Raw genomic sequence first — 15,708 nt, 5'->3', positions numbered from 1 at the left:
GGAAAAAAGTCAGAATTCTGACTTTAATCTCAGAATTCTGAGAAAAAAGTCAGAATTCTGACTTTAATCTCAGAATTCTGACTTTTTTCTCAGAATTCTGAGATTAAAGTCAGAATTCTGACTTTTTTCTCAGAATTCTGAGAAAAAAGTCAGAATTCTGACTTTAATCTCAGAATTCTGAGAAAAAAGTCAGAATTCTGACTTTAATCTCAGAATTCTGAGAAAAAAGTCAGAATTCTGAGAAAAAAGTCAGAATTCTGACTTTAATCTCAGAATTCTGAGAAAAAAGTCAGAATTCTGACTTTAATCTCAGAATTCTGAGAAAAAAGTCAGAATTGAGTAGACTTCTTTTTTTTTTTTTTTTGAGTGGCCCTAATCCTCTTCCGTAGTATTATTAATAATCATAATGGGATATTATAATTGATAAGGTTATTCCAATTAAAGGGAAGTAAAAACGAAAAATGTTTCAAATGGTTTTGATTAAGGGCTACCAGCAATTAATGATTGGAGCTAAGAACTGGGTTTATTACTTAACAACAAGGATGGAGGTCTCAAGACTGGCCTTGGCCTCGAGACTGGTCTCAAGGACATTTTTTCCCTGGTCTCAGTCTTGGACTCGGCCTCAGAATGTGATACCTTGGTCTTGGGCTCGCCCTTGTATCCATGAGTCTCAAAAACTTAGTTTGAGGCCAGTTAGACACCCTGTAAATTTTTCAAATATTATTTCTTCTGATGTATAAATAAAAAAAGTCAAATAAAGTGGCTATGCACATTTAATGCCTCACGACATTTCATTGCAAGCTGAAGCCAAGTTCAAGGAAGGACTTTAGACCACTCTCTACTCTCCCATCCAGGAGTTTTCATGCTGTCTAACACCGAGCACATCCAGTCCTTTTCTCCATTATAGGCTCTTTTCCGATTGCCTACAGTTCCCACTGCTGCTTACCTAGACTGTTGATGTTTTCTGATAATTAGAGTAAAGCAAAGTTTTGAGGTAAAAATTTAACTACTTACTGTAACTTAATGTTTATATTCTTCTCGTTATGAATTATTGTGTATATTGTATATTATTGTATAATATTTTTCTATTACTTTAAATTTAAAAACCAAAGGACACAGTCATATTTTAAATTTAATGTGATCGCATTATCTGAAGCTGCCAAATATAAACCAGTGATAGTTATTGCTTTTTTACAAAGTCACAGTTTTAAGAATCACTGTTTGAATTAATTATTTAATTAAAGTTAAGATAAAACCTAATATAAGCTTCAATCCTAAAATATTTAAATATCCAACTATGTTTCACTCTCTGCATGTCTTCATAAGAAAATAGTCTACATGGGGAAAAACAAAAAAAAAAAAAACAACCACAACATTATTCTAATTATGAACTTGGAAATTAAATAAATATCAATGAACTAAAAACAATGGGCCAAAATACTTGTACAATGAGGTGAAAGACTGAGTCAGACATGGAAGAGAAGCTAAAGTCTATAACCGCAAGATTATTCCATCTTGATTTACAGAGGCAAGACGTAGGTCTTAAAAAGGTGGATGAGCTTTCATGACGTTTTCTATGTTAGAAAAATTGTATGTTAGGATGCAATGTTGTGATGTCGATTAGAGGTAAATGATAAATCTTTCTAACATTAAATTCCCGTTTTTATGTTTTGTTTTTAAAAAGCCAGCATTGTTCACATTTTATTGATGAGTATCAGAGGCGTATTGTTTTACAAGTCACGTAATCAGCTGCTTCATCAGTGATAGAAACACAACCAACAACAAAACATTAAACCAGATTTATTTTCTATTACAAATGGAAAATAAATAGAGTATTTAGTAAGAAAACACAAGCAAACATCAAAATAACCTTAATAAAAATCTGTCACTGGGCTTAATTTATTCAATCAAGAATCTGCAAGACTGCTGTGATAAAAATACGTTATTTAAAAATGTAGCCACACTACGTGGATGAGCTTATACAGCTTAATTCAAATTACAAAAAAAAGATAAAACTACACAGAGATGAAGACAATGGAAAAGACTGAAAAAGTTCAGTATGGTTGCTATTAGGCATTTATTTATATTCAAATATATGTATTGTGCCTTTTAATCAACATTTATTTAGCTAAAAGAGCTTTAAAATAGATGTTACACTGACAAATTAGATATTTTACTCATATTTAAGGCAATTCCGTGCATGTTTTCAAATTTGCCCTGTAAAATGTGTTTAAAACATGTGTAATGCTTTAAATCATTTTATTCAGTGATTAAATTAATCAAATTTAAAACTACTTCTGAACTTGTGCTAGTGCTTTGAATCAGAAAAAGGTCCCAAAGTCTGTTGTAAATCATTTATGTTTAAACTTTTCTCACATCATGATGATGCAGAGTAAATGCAAACTTGATTTATTTTTTGGCACGGTTCTAAAATCACATCTGTGTCTCCACTTCTTTCAGCTGTTTTTGTAATTCCTCTACATGTTTCTCTAGTTCCTGTTTTCTCTCCTTCAGCTTGGTGACCTCATCAGAAGTTCTACTCATTAGTTTCTCTGTCATCAGTTCCATTTTTTGATGACTTTTCTTTCTCTTTTCCAGTGTCTCATTGCTCTCTGTCATGATTTGTTTTAGTTTTAAGTATCCTTGTGCTTTCTTTTCTGTCTTGTACTCCTTCTGCTTTTCTACTTCCTCAACAACTGCCTTGAGCTTCTTGTCATTCTCTTCAGCCATTTTCTCTGCCTCCTCTCTTTGATCAGTGAGATGTTTTTTCTGCTCCTTCAGTTCCTCTGACATCTTCATTAATACTTCAATCTCCTGATCAATGCTTCTCTGATCCTCATTTCTCTTTTTTATCTCCTCCTCAAGGTTTAACTTTTTCCCAGCCAAATTCATGAGCTGCTGGTTTGACTTCTTCTCAGCCAAGTTCTGTTTCTCTTCTTTCATGAGCTGCTGCTGCTCTTCATTCACTTTTTCCTCGAGCTTCTTCATCTCTGCAGAAAGTAGTAGCAACATGAAATAAAAGTTATGCTTCAGTGCAGTTCAGATCAGTGAAACAAATACTGAACACTGGCTAAAAGCTTTTGTATGATAAGCTTCATACTAAAACGTCTCAGATGAATAAAAAACATTTTACTCACTGTTTTTATTTTGTTTCTTTATCCAGATAAAAAGGAAGAATCCAAAAATAAGCATAATTACAAAAATTACAATGAAGGTGACGTGAACAGAGCAGCCAGACTGGGCCATGAAGAAATCATCTGAATCCCAGCAGAACAGAAAAGTTAGCACGATAACTAAAGTGTTTGAACCTAAAAGTGTTTACATTTTTCTACCTGGAACATAAAAATGTGTCTCCCTGGTCTGGTTGATGTCCTTCTGCTGGACTCTGCAGGTAATGTTGTTGTTGTGTCTCTTCTCCACAGTCACTCTGCTGCTGACAGTGTAGAGACCATCAGGACTTCTGGTTTTCTCTGCAGCTCCAGCAGACATGATACTTCCCTCCCCGTCCAACCAGAAGATTTCCGGTTCTGGAAACCAGCCTGCAGAGCTGCAGTCCAGCATCACTCCACCGCTGCTTTTATCAAGTCCTCCTAAACTGAATCCAGGTGGTGACACTGAACCTGACAATCAGAGAACAGGCAGATTATTTTGAGGAAATCTATTGTTAAATGTTTAACAGTCACGATATATAGGAATACTGCAGTGCTCACCTATCGGAACAATTTAGAAACAGTTTAAAATAGTTTTGAGCAATCAGTATTTTACCTTCTGTTGAGCATCAGGAAGAAATTGCAATTTGTGAGTAGAGTCGACAGTTACAAAGAGCTGGGATCTTAAAGAGCATTCAGAAGAAGGATTGAAACTTTCTTATCTTTAAGTGGATGCTCACCAACATTCTCACACAAAAATGCATGCTCTGATTACTTGCTAATTTCAAGCTGTCTGCTGAATTTTAACATTAGTTCTCATGAAAATGTCACTTAAGCTAGAATGGAGGATCTTCTCAAAACATTATCTTCAGTGGATACATAATTTGACCTATAAAACACGTTAATTAGAAAAATCACTAATGAATAGCTCTAAATACAAAATGGTATATAAGCTACATTACTTATATAACGTTTTAAATAAAAAAAACTTTCTTCGTATAAATGGTATCAAATGAACTTGGTCTAAACTCTGCACCTTCTTGTATGAGCCGATGTGACGAGTGAATTTCTCCATTGTGAGATCAATAAAGACTATCTTATCTTATCTTAAAGTTTTTGATTTGATTAATGTGCCTTCTTGTAAAATATAATCTAATACATTTCTTCTGCATGAATTTTACTAGTAGGACGAGTCTGGTTACCTTTAGCCTTAAACTAAACTGGGCATAAATTCTGATAGACAGTGGCTTGATGGGTTTGGTAGTTGTCTTGCATTCGGAAGGTTATTGGTTTGATTCCAGCCTCCTTTTGCCATGTGCTAATGTGCTCCTGGGCAAGGCACTTGACCCCTTAAATTGCCTACCGAGCTGCGTAACGGTGTATAAATGTGTGCGCATTAGTGAGTGTGATTGGGTGAATGTGGCTCCAGTGTACAGCGTTCTTTAGTGTACAGTGTTCACAACTATTCAAGTGATTTTTTTCAAAGAAGACAGAGCTGTCAGAGCTCTGGACTTTATTCACATTGTTGGATTTTCATGTTGAATTGCTGAAATTAATGAATTCAACTACTTTGCACTTGGTCTGCTTTGGACTGAGAGCTGATCAGAGTGTTATGCGTAAATAAGAGAACATTTCTGTCTTCAGTTTGGGTGTGATTGTATTTTTCTCTTTAGAAAAGAAATGTAATGAAGCTGAATGAAAGAGGCATGGATTTTCTCTGTTATTGTAATGATTAGTGAGGAGATGAACCCGGTTTTCAGCCAAAGACAATCTTCATGCTTTTAAGGTGTTTATTGAAGGACAGGCGAGGAGAGAGGACAAGGCAGGCAAACAGAACAGGGTTCAAAAAAAAGTGTAAAGCAGACATCCAGACACTCTTGATGGGAACAGGCGAACAGAACTGGGCAGAACAAACTGATCAGGTTTACTAACAGGCAGGATCAAGGTGCTGGGAGCTCTTACCAAAAGCAGGACCGAAAACAGGAGATGCACATAGGGGAGAACAGATGACGAGTGAAGCATAAGCGAAGTCCCGACAACAAACAGAAAACAGAAGGAGGTTTAAATAAGCAGGTGGACAGGTAAGTAGGGAGGGACTAATTAACTAAAACCAGGTGGAAGTGATTAAGGGCGCAGAAAGGGGCTAGAAAATAAGCCTTAGATGAAACAGAACAAAATAAAGCACATAACTAAAATCAGAACTAATACAGGGACCAGATAACTAACCCAATAAAGAGACTAAACCAGAATCCAAAACAGAAATAAACCAAGAGGCAGAAACGAGCTACTTAACCAAATAATAAACACAAACCAGAACAGAACATTACAGTTATTCTGTATTTTCTTAAACAGTTACATTAAAATCTTCTGAATCAAAGCAGAAGGTCATGAAGGTTAAGACTTTTTGGTCTTCTCAAATAATTGACAATGTTTACTCATACAGTTTTACATCATCATGCATTTTGTAAAATGGTTGCTTGGAATTTCCTCTTTCTTCTGTTGCCAACCTGAAACTGCCAGCACACGGAATTTACTCATTTAAATGAGGCAGACCAAATCGGAGTCACAATTCTCTTCCATTGCGGTCACAATTTTTTATGATCAGCCTATACATTGTTTATTTTCACAAAATTCTAAACCAGGAGGGATTGATCTGCTATGTGAGCTAAAACATCTGTTTTTACAACCAAAATGGGCTGAATAACAGAGCAGAAATGCATAATGTTTTGATGGACTAAACTGCCTCAGGTCACCAAAATAATCACCTCCTCATGATTTTTCTGAAGTCCTGGCCCACTTTTTTGGTGTAAAATAGTGTATTGGTTTTAATGTTTTTCAGTCAAGTTTATTAATCCACCTTTGTTAGTTTTCCCATGCTTCTTGTCTTGATTCGTAGAATTTTAAACCAGACTCTAAGATGATATTTATGTTAAAAACCTACCTCAAAGTATGACCCATGTGGTTTTTAAATTAGACTTCTGATCAATCCTGCTTACAAAAAAAATATAAACAACAATTAAATACAGAGTTGGTTTACTTACCAACAAGGAGCTTAACAAAGTATTCAGTTTCATCTCTTGGACTGTAGCATCTGTATTTTCCATTGTCAGAGTGTCTCACATTAGAGAGTTTCAGCGAAACATCTCCGTCCTTCAGTTTGTCGTGAAACAGTGACGTTCTTCCCCTGTAGGCTGTGTTTTGGTCGGATAAATATTCTTTCTGGTTGTACCAAACATACACAAATCTTGGCATCAGGTCTGGTCTCCCCCACTCCACTGACGCCAGAGAATGGTCTCCAGGAGGTGACACATGACATGGCAAAACCACATCGTCACAAGTCATTGCTTTAATTGTGTGAGACAAATCTGTCTCCTCTGACTGACCTGAAAAAAGAGCATTCATTATTTCCGGATGTCTTTGCCTTCCTATAGAGTTATCAAGAGACAAATTATTATGAGGAAAGCTATTTTCTTGATATTTCATATAACCATGCTTATTTTTGCCCTAGTTTCAGCCTTACTGCTTCAACAGCCTATAGACTGAAGGGAAGACATACAGGTTCATGTATCAAGATTTGCTTCAGCACCAGTTAGCTTTAATTAAACAATCTGTGCCTTAAATTGGAAGAGGGCTTCTTTTCAGGGGCAAATTTTGATTACGTAAACAAATGTCACATTTTTATAGAAAATACTTTGTTCTAGTGCCAGTTTTATTAATAAAATGTGGTGTTTTAGTGGTGGCTTATCAATAGGGCGTGGCACCCCATCACAATTTCAGGAGGAAAAGTGTAGCATGCCCCTGCTACTTTGCTATTGTGAAAAAAATATTAAAAACTTTTGTTTTACCATGGGTTTATATCATGATTTCATTGTTTAGGTTTTATTCTTGCTTTATGTTTTACATAACCTAAAATAAATACTTATTTACTAAGCCTAAACAATTAAGCAATCCTATAAATCTTAACATGAAATAGGCACAGACCAATAAGTAAATGAGGGTAAAATTAGAAAAAAAAACAACAACATAATTTCTCAATGAATTTAACTTATATTTTGGTGAGCCTTTGTAATGATACAGCAAGATAATGAGATGTCTGAGGTAAGTTACTTTTATCTTGTTATTTTGGTTCTGAAACGGCCAACATATATTTTAATTCAGGAGACACTAGTGGGGCCAATCTTATGAAACTCACATGGACTTATGAAACCCTTAATAGTCTGTAAATTTGATTGGTAAAACAATCAAAACACATTTTATTGGGAAATATGGCTCTGCAGCCCATCACCTGTCAGAGCATTGGTCTGCAACGTATGTACCAGATTGTACCAGATATTTTACTCCTTATTACACAAGACTGACAAGGGTTGTTAGTAAAGCTTGAGTACTAGACTAAGAGTTCTAACAAAATCTGAAGTCTTTGCAACTTAATTGCAACCCAATTCCAAGTCTGAAGTCTAGCCCAGTTTAGAAGTTACCTTCAGTGGTGTGCATCAGAAGAAGTAGGCTGATAATGAGTCCAAAGACTTTACTATCCTTCTTGTGAACCTTGGAGAGACAAAAACTGAAACACACACATACACACACAAACACACACACACCCACACACACACACACACACACACACACACACACACACACACACACACACACACACACACACACACACACACACATGACTGAAATGTGGAACTATACTAACTAATGAGGAATCAAAACCCTATTTGTTTTAACTGATCAAACAAATTAATGACAAAATTTGAAAGCCTTCCAACACTGGGTAATCTGGTAAGCATTAACTTACCAGAGTACTACCACAATGTATTTGACAACTTTAGTCTACATTTTTCTCATTCAGTCAGGGTAAAGACAATTACTAAAATTAAGAAAAGAAACTGACCATAGCCTCCCAGGATCCATAAGATTTGATATTACCAATCACAGCTTGTTAATGAAACACACTTTATTATTTGATCAGCAGGTTTATTCCTGCTCTTGAGCACATATATGACAAATAGACAATGCAAAGCAGGATAGACATAGATACGGAGGTCTAGCGGGGTCATCGCAAAATGTTTTGCATGTTGAGAGAATGTGCGCTTGTTTTACTAAACTGTGCTCTCGTTTAACTATATTGTGCACTTGTTTTACTAAATCGTGTGCACAATTTACTATATTGTGCTCTCGTTTTACTATAGTGTGAGCTAATTTTACTAAATTGAGCTCTCATTTCAAGCATAGTAAAACGAGGGCACAATTTATTAAACGAGTGCACTATTTAGTGAACATGGTTATAGAACATTGTGTACATGATCTACTTAAACTTGCACTCAATATTGTCTTGACACATGTAAACATGAGCACGTTATAGTATATTTGAGATCTCGATCTACCAAAACGCACCCACGGATAATTAAAACATGTGCTCGAATAAATAGGCCTACAACGGGATCACGTTTTATTAATTTGAGTGCTCAATTAAATGAAAACATGCTCACAAATTATTGCGACCTGAAAAAAAAATATCACTTAAAGTGAGCTCTCCTGGGCTCCGTACATAGAAATGACTGTGTAAAAAAAAAAAGGCTCTAAGCATATTCTAATACACATCTGGGACATTTGTCATCCCTCAAAGGGTGAACGTCTTGGCAAATTTGCTACAAGTTCAGGCTTTACAATTTGAGGGTTTACATGTCTAAATTGTATTCAAAACCCTGGTTTACATCAAAAATGTTTTGAGGAAAATTAAAAATGAGAAACCCAAAACCTTGATGATTGGAGAGACTCAAGAAGTCATCAGAAAATGACTACTGAAGCTTTATTGCCAGTGAAAGAAACATTTCTGACTGTGGCCAAAAAAACTCACATTCAAGTTTTTCTTTAATTACACATTGTGTGCTGTTACTCATAAATGTAGCCTGTTCCTCATAAATTACAATCTATGGCACATAAAATAATAGCAAGTTACAAAGCAAACATTTTAAAACGACTAAATGTTAAACATACCTCTTCAGCAGCATTGTAGTCACCGCTTCTCTCTGTGAGGTATGAGGTCAAAGTCTTTAGACTCCGATATGGATGTTCTCTCCCTGTTTCCTGTACTAATAAAACATCTTTTTAAAATAACATATGTAAAATATATAAAATCTGAACAAAAGTCATGCTACCCCTCTTATAATTTTAAGTTATTTTACAATTATGTGTAACCAAATCTTCTGCAAAATTTTATGTTAATTCATACCAGGATACACAGGCTGGTTGTTTTATGGTTTTATTGTGGTGTTTACAGCAAAAACTTTAGCTGCTCAAAGTTTAACAGGAAGGATGTCTTCTGTGGTTAATATTCAACCCCTCACAGGTTGGTTATTCATAGGAAAGATTAACGTCTTTAGGACCACACAACCATACTTTTCACACTTATCTAAATCAATTTAGAGCCCCATGATGAAGTGAAATGTTCCAAATATATAAAACGCAGATTGTTCAAAATTCTGCTCAAAAGTTATAAAACAATCAGTGGCAAAGTTATTTAAAATCAGAGATGAGTAATAACAAGGTGTTACTTTTGGAACAGATACAGTATATAACATTCCCTCAGTAGTTTTATAGCACAGTACTTTTTTTTTTACAAAAATAAAGTTTAGACATAAATTGAAACTGGGAGACTCACCACGGCCACACATTCATCCAATGATTACCTTGTCATGTGCTTGTGTGCAAGCCAATCTGTGGCAAATCCTAATCTCACATTACACAAGACTTTGCTGATAAGGCTCTCCATCCACGGACTCTCCTGCTCTTCAGCTTAACTTCAACATCAAATCTGTGGTGGTGAAGATTCTCAGTGATTCAGGTCATGGTCATTCCAAAAAAGTAAAAAAAAAAAAAAAATGGACTTTTTTCTGAAGTCTGAAGATGTATCCTGATAGTTTATACTGCCTCTGATATAGGTATGCAAGTGAAAAGTGAAGTGACATGGTGTCTGGTGTCCTTCGACCATTAATGTGGTTCATTAATGTGGTTTCTCTCAGTCTAACATCTCCTGAGGTATCTTACCTCTTCTAGGGGCTTTACTGCCATCTTTAAATCCTCTGATCACCGCCTCTCTTTGTACCGGCGAGTTTCTGTCTGCCTTCAGCGTTAACAGGGACATCATATAGATATCCATACCTATCTGTCCCTCATTGCTCACCTTCATCTTAAGTATGTCTGCTCCGTGTTTTATCAATATCATAAAGCTTTCGCCACCAAAGCTGTAACCACACTAGCACAATCAGGTGTCGGTCTAGACTGGTCCATCCTTAACACAGAAATCCTCGTCATGCTCATGCAAGCCACATCTTGTTTTTCATGTGGGGCAGTTGGTCATTAGAGCACTCTCTGTCCCTTTCTATCCTTTCTCCTCCAGTCTTCCTGCCTGGAAACCCTCTCTCCTTCCTACCATCTCCCAGTCGCATGACTACCAAGGGAGAAAAATTCAAGTTTTTAATAATTCCCTCTTCTATAATGATTTAAAAAAAATGTTTGTTCCTCTGCCACCTGTTCAATTCTCCAAGTCTGCCACCTTTACAAGGAGGCTTACCCAAAGTCCATTGGTGCTCACTGCACATTTCTCTTTCAGGAACTGCCAAGGATCCAAAAACTGATCTCCAATCACTGTTTCACTACTGTTTTAATTTCTGAATTGGCTTTTCTTCTCCAACTTCATCAAAATTGCCTCTTCATTGATTTCCTCCTTGCTGGCCTTTCCCAGTGTCTCATTTTTTTCATAGCCACACCTACAACCCCTTACTTCCACTCATGTGTGCTCTAACCTCAACCCTGCGCTTTGCAAACCAGAGGTAGTCACTCAGCTGCTCCAAATAAAGGTTTCTAGGTGTTACATCACAGGACCTTCTCCCTTTTCTACCCTTCTGTGGATCACGCAATTTTGATTATCAAAACATTGTGACGAGGCATTTGGCTCACCAAAGTGGACATCACTTTCAAAATTATGCCACTTCATTCCTCTCAGTGGAACCTCCTTGGTGTCAAGTGGGATCTCCATTTTTAAGTAAGGCTTACATTTGGCTGTAGAGGCAGCCCCTGTCTGTTCAACAAATTGATCCTTCTGAACATGCATTTCTTCCATCCTCCACCTTCTTGACGATTTCCTCCTCATCTATCCCCCTTCCCTCTCCCCCAGCCTATTGCTTCTCAAAATACAGCAGTTGTTTCAGCGAGTTGGGGTTCCCCTGTCTGCGGAAAAAACAGCAGGTCCAGCCAAGCAGCTCGAGTAAGCGTCTTATCATTCTCTATTCTGAGGCTGTCCTTGCTGCCCGAGGACAAATTGGCTTGCATCTGTAAAGTCTTTTCTCTCTTCCCCAGTTCTTTCCAAATGCCAACTTGTGTCTCTCCTGTGCCACCTCAATTTTGCCATTAGTATCATTCCCCAAGGCCATTCATTTATCACCCGCCTGCTGGTTCTGTCACTTCTCGTCCAGGTCGCTTTAGACGAAGGCTGTCGCTCTGACCTAGCCTCCTAGTGCAGTCTCCTCAGCGACTGGAACAGAATCCCCTTTTTTCTGACATTGTGGACTAACAGACACAGCTCAATACGAAGGTTTCATGGGGCTATTTCAGGGAGCATGGTTCCCAAACATATGACCCTATCCTTTCCCTAGTCTGAATCGTCAGCTTTCCATGAAATTATTCCCATTGCCATTGCCCGCTGCCCTTGGTGTTTAATCTGGAAACAGAAGTGCATCTATGCTTTATTTAATTTAACGTTTTTTTAATATTCTTTTTTCGAGATTTTTATGACACTAGTGGCACATTTTTCACAATGCGTGCTCCGATGATGCAGGGGTAGAGAGCGCGATAATGTAGCCATATGTAATAATGCAGCTATAGTTGATGCCATTAACAAAGGCCTCTCATCTTCCATGTCGGTCATGCCTTATCTTTGTTGCATCACATGGCAACTCACAATTTCATAATATCTGCCCGTCATGTCCCAAATTATTATTTTCAATTCAATTCAATTCAATTTATTTATATAGCGCCAAATCATGAAACATGTCATCTCAAGGCACTTTACAAAATCAAGTTCAATCATATTATACAGATTGGGTCAGATTATACAGATTGGTCAAAAATGTCCTATATAAGGGAACCAGTTGATTGCATCAAAGTCCCGACAAGCAGCATTCACTCCTGGGGAACCGTAGAGCCACAGGGAGAGTCGTCTGCATTGTACATGGCTTTGCTGCAATCCCTCATACTGAGCAAGCATGAAGCGACAGTGGGAAGAAAAACTCCCCATTAACGGGAAGGAAAACCTCCGGCAGAACCGGGCTCAGTATGAACGGTCATCTGCCTCGACCGACTGGGGTTACAGAAGACAGAGCAGAGACACAACAAGAGAGACAAAAAAGCACAGAAGCACACATTGATCTAGTAATCTGTTCTACATTAAATGGTAATAGCGGGTGAGCTGTCTTCTCTGGATGATGTCACAGTTAACAGAACGCCAGACCAGGTGTACCTACTATGAAGAAAAAGAGAGAGAGCAAAAAGTTAAAAGCTGAAATGACGATCATTATATTACTTTCTGTAATATAATGCAAAACTGAAGAACAGTAGACTGAAGAACAGTAGAAATCAGTAGAGTGAGAAAATTAGACCCTGATGTCCTCCAGCAGCCTAGGCCTATCACAGCACAACTATAGAGATAGCTCAGGGTATGAGCCACTCTAACTATAAGCTTTGTCAAAAAGGAAAGTTTTAAGATTAGTCTTAAAAATAGATAGGGTGTCTGCCTCACGGACCAAAACTGGGAGTTGGTTCCACAGGAGAGGAGCCTGATAGCTAAAGGATCTGCCTCCCATTCTACTTTTAGAGACTCTAGGAACACCAGCAGACCTGCAGTCTGAGAGCGAAGTGCTCTGTTAGGAACATACGGGGTAATCAGAGCTCTGATATATGATGGAGCTTGATTATTAAGGGCTTTATACGTTAGAAGGAGAATTTTAAATTCTATTCTTGATTTAACAGGAAGCCAATGAAGGGAAGCTAAAATTGGAGAAATATGATCCCTCTTGTTGATTTTCATCAGAACTCTTGCTGCAGCATTTTGGATCAGCTGAAGACTTTGAACTGCATTTTGTGGACTTCCTGATAGTAAAGAATTACAATAGTCCAGCCTTGAAGTAACAAATGCATGGACTAGTTTTTCAGCATCACTCCTGGACAGAATGTTTCTAATTTTGGCGATATTCCTGAGGTGAAAAAAGGAAACTCTGGAAACCTGTTTAATATGAGATTTAAATGACATGTCTTGGTCGAAAACAACACCAACATTTTTAACTTTATTACCAGAGGCCAAGTTAATGCCATCCAGATTAAGTGATTGATTAAGAACTTTAATCTTAAGACTCAATCACTTATGCTCTGTCTTGCTTTAAATTCCAGATCTCCTGCCATCGCTGCCCATCACTCCCCACTCTCCGTACAGTTCCTCTCCTTAAGGATCTGAACCTGTATGGATCAGAAACCGATGGAACCAGAAATCAGAAGAGGCGCCAGAGGATAATCCAAGACGGGGTCAGGTCACAGGTCCAAGGTACGGTACACAATCAGGCAAACAGGGTGAAAGAGGACAGGCAGGCTCGGATGTCAGGTCAGGCAAGAACGGATCCAGCAATCAGGTTTCAGCGGTCGGGCAGGCTCAGTGGTCGATAAACGGAACTAGTCGGGATCAGGAAATCAGTATGAGTAAGAACGCTGGAAAATATCTAACCTAAGGCTTGAAATAATCTGGCACTGCTGTCTGGTTTGGAAAGTGAATATATACTGTCCTAAGCCAGTGGAACAGGTGAGCGGTAATGAAAACAGGGCGGAGTTAAACAGGTGTGTGGTATAGGTGATCAAACCAGACCTCAGTGCCGAGATCCTGACAGAAGCTGGGCTAAATCCATTTCTAAATTTGCTTCTTCTGTCAACAAAATTTCATTTGGAATCAGGTTTATCCCTTTCCACTCTGAGGTCTTAAACCTTTGCTTGGCACACCATCAAGTTCTGTCACCCTCACAATAAACCTTTGTTCCCAGTTCTCGTTTAAATGTTGTTTTAGCAGGTATTAATTTATTCTCCAGAAGTCACCTTTCTCTGCCTTCTCCAAGCCTGTTCTCAAATCATGCTGTTAAACTACTGTACTTCTTAAAGGCATCTCTAATCATATAGTGTCGCAACCTGATACCCGAAAGCCAATCGCTCTTCCTATCCTTAAAAACCTCCTCATGGCCCTTTGCTCTGACCCTCTTTTCTCCTACCTTTAATTTCTCCTTTCCAGTGTCTTTCACCTCACTTTTTACGGGTTCCTCATACTAGGCAAATTTACATCCCCTCATAACACGTTTGATCCATCCAGAGATTTAGATTTTTCAGATCACAAGCTCTATCTCCCTTAAACATTCCAAAGATAAAGGCCAATGTTTCATCTCAATTGCACATTTAGACCACCCATTCTGCCCCTTTCTCGCCATGTTTAAGTTCACACTTAAACTACACAGACTCAGCTCGCCCTGCATCCCCCTCTTCCTCACTCTTGTAGGAGCCCCAATGTCAGCTACCTGGTTCCTCAAATTTCTAAGGCAGTCTCTAGCTCAATCCACACCCTCTCTAGGCCTTGTCAGGCACGATCATTTCCTTATCCCATTCCTGTCATCATTCATCCTCGTCTCTCTATGCCTGGTCAGGCTCTCATCATCCATCTCCTCACCCTAACATGCTCTTTTGTCACAACCCTAAGCCTTTATTCACCTCCTCTTCTGTCATCTTGCTCTCTAGGCTTCCATTCTCAATTCCTCACATTCACTGTTGTGATTTATTTACAGCTCGGCCTCATCCTCAGGACCCTCTTTTAAGAGGAAGACTTCACTAATCCTAATTTGAACATCCAGGCTCTTAGACACTCACAGCTTTTCCAACTTCTACAGGATCAGAGGAGCAAATAACTTTGCTCATTTATAGGCCCGTTTACACTACACTTTTTTAACCGAGCCGAGAACAGTCCGAACTCGGTAACCGAGATAACTCTTGTGTGTAAACGGTCAGCAGACTGAACTGGACCATGCTAAACATAACCGGATCGCACTAACTGCAGACCAGTTTCTGAGTAGGTCTTGGACTGTTTTTTTATCCCGGTTATCTGATGACGAAGAGCGCATGAGCAGACCGCGTCATCCCCTTACAGTCAGCTGACTGTCCGCGGTTTTTCCGGCGTGTCTGGCTGCACGTCCCGATTCACACTCCATTCAGAGAAATTTTAGACATTCATAATAATACTAGCTTCCTTACCATGCCACACGATTTCCAGAGATGATTCTGCTTAGCAGCGTGATGAACCTCAGTGTCTGTCGTTTCCTGCGTCTGTAAATCCTTATTAGACATTTGTTTGTCTTATCCACGTCCCAAAAGCCGACTCTGTCTAACCATAACATCCTGAATGTTACGGGCGCCGCCATTTTGATTTGCTCGGTCCCGCCTTCAATCCCAGAGAGCAGCAGTACAGCAGATCGTC

General features: G+C 38.3%; 1 protein-coding gene across 1 annotated transcript; it reads right to left on the bottom strand.

Annotated features, from left to right (window-relative positions):
- Positions 1-2,433: 2,433 nt before the first annotated feature.
- On the bottom strand, positions 2,434-9,247 carry LOC118558970 (butyrophilin subfamily 2 member A2-like). Its single transcript, XM_036129573.1, has 6 exons — positions 9,153-9,247; positions 7,625-7,710; positions 6,191-6,532; positions 3,333-3,620; positions 3,138-3,257; positions 2,434-2,990 (listed from the first exon to the last, which is right to left on the bottom strand). The coding sequence occupies exons 1-6, from the start codon at positions 9,164-9,166 to the stop codon at positions 2,434-2,436; spliced, it is 1,407 nt and encodes a 468-aa protein (XP_035985466.1). The 5' UTR covers positions 9,167-9,247.
- Between the last annotated feature and the right edge of the window lie 6,461 nt (positions 9,248-15,708).

The sequence above is a fragment of the Fundulus heteroclitus genome, unplaced genomic scaffold (assembly GCF_011125445.2).
Source record: "Fundulus heteroclitus isolate FHET01 unplaced genomic scaffold, MU-UCD_Fhet_4.1 scaffold_186, whole genome shotgun sequence".
Classification (NCBI taxonomy): Eukaryota; Metazoa; Chordata; class Actinopteri; order Cyprinodontiformes; family Fundulidae; genus Fundulus; species Fundulus heteroclitus.
Note: the sequence above shows the minus strand (reverse complement) of the source record. Positions and strands in the feature narration are given on the sequence as shown.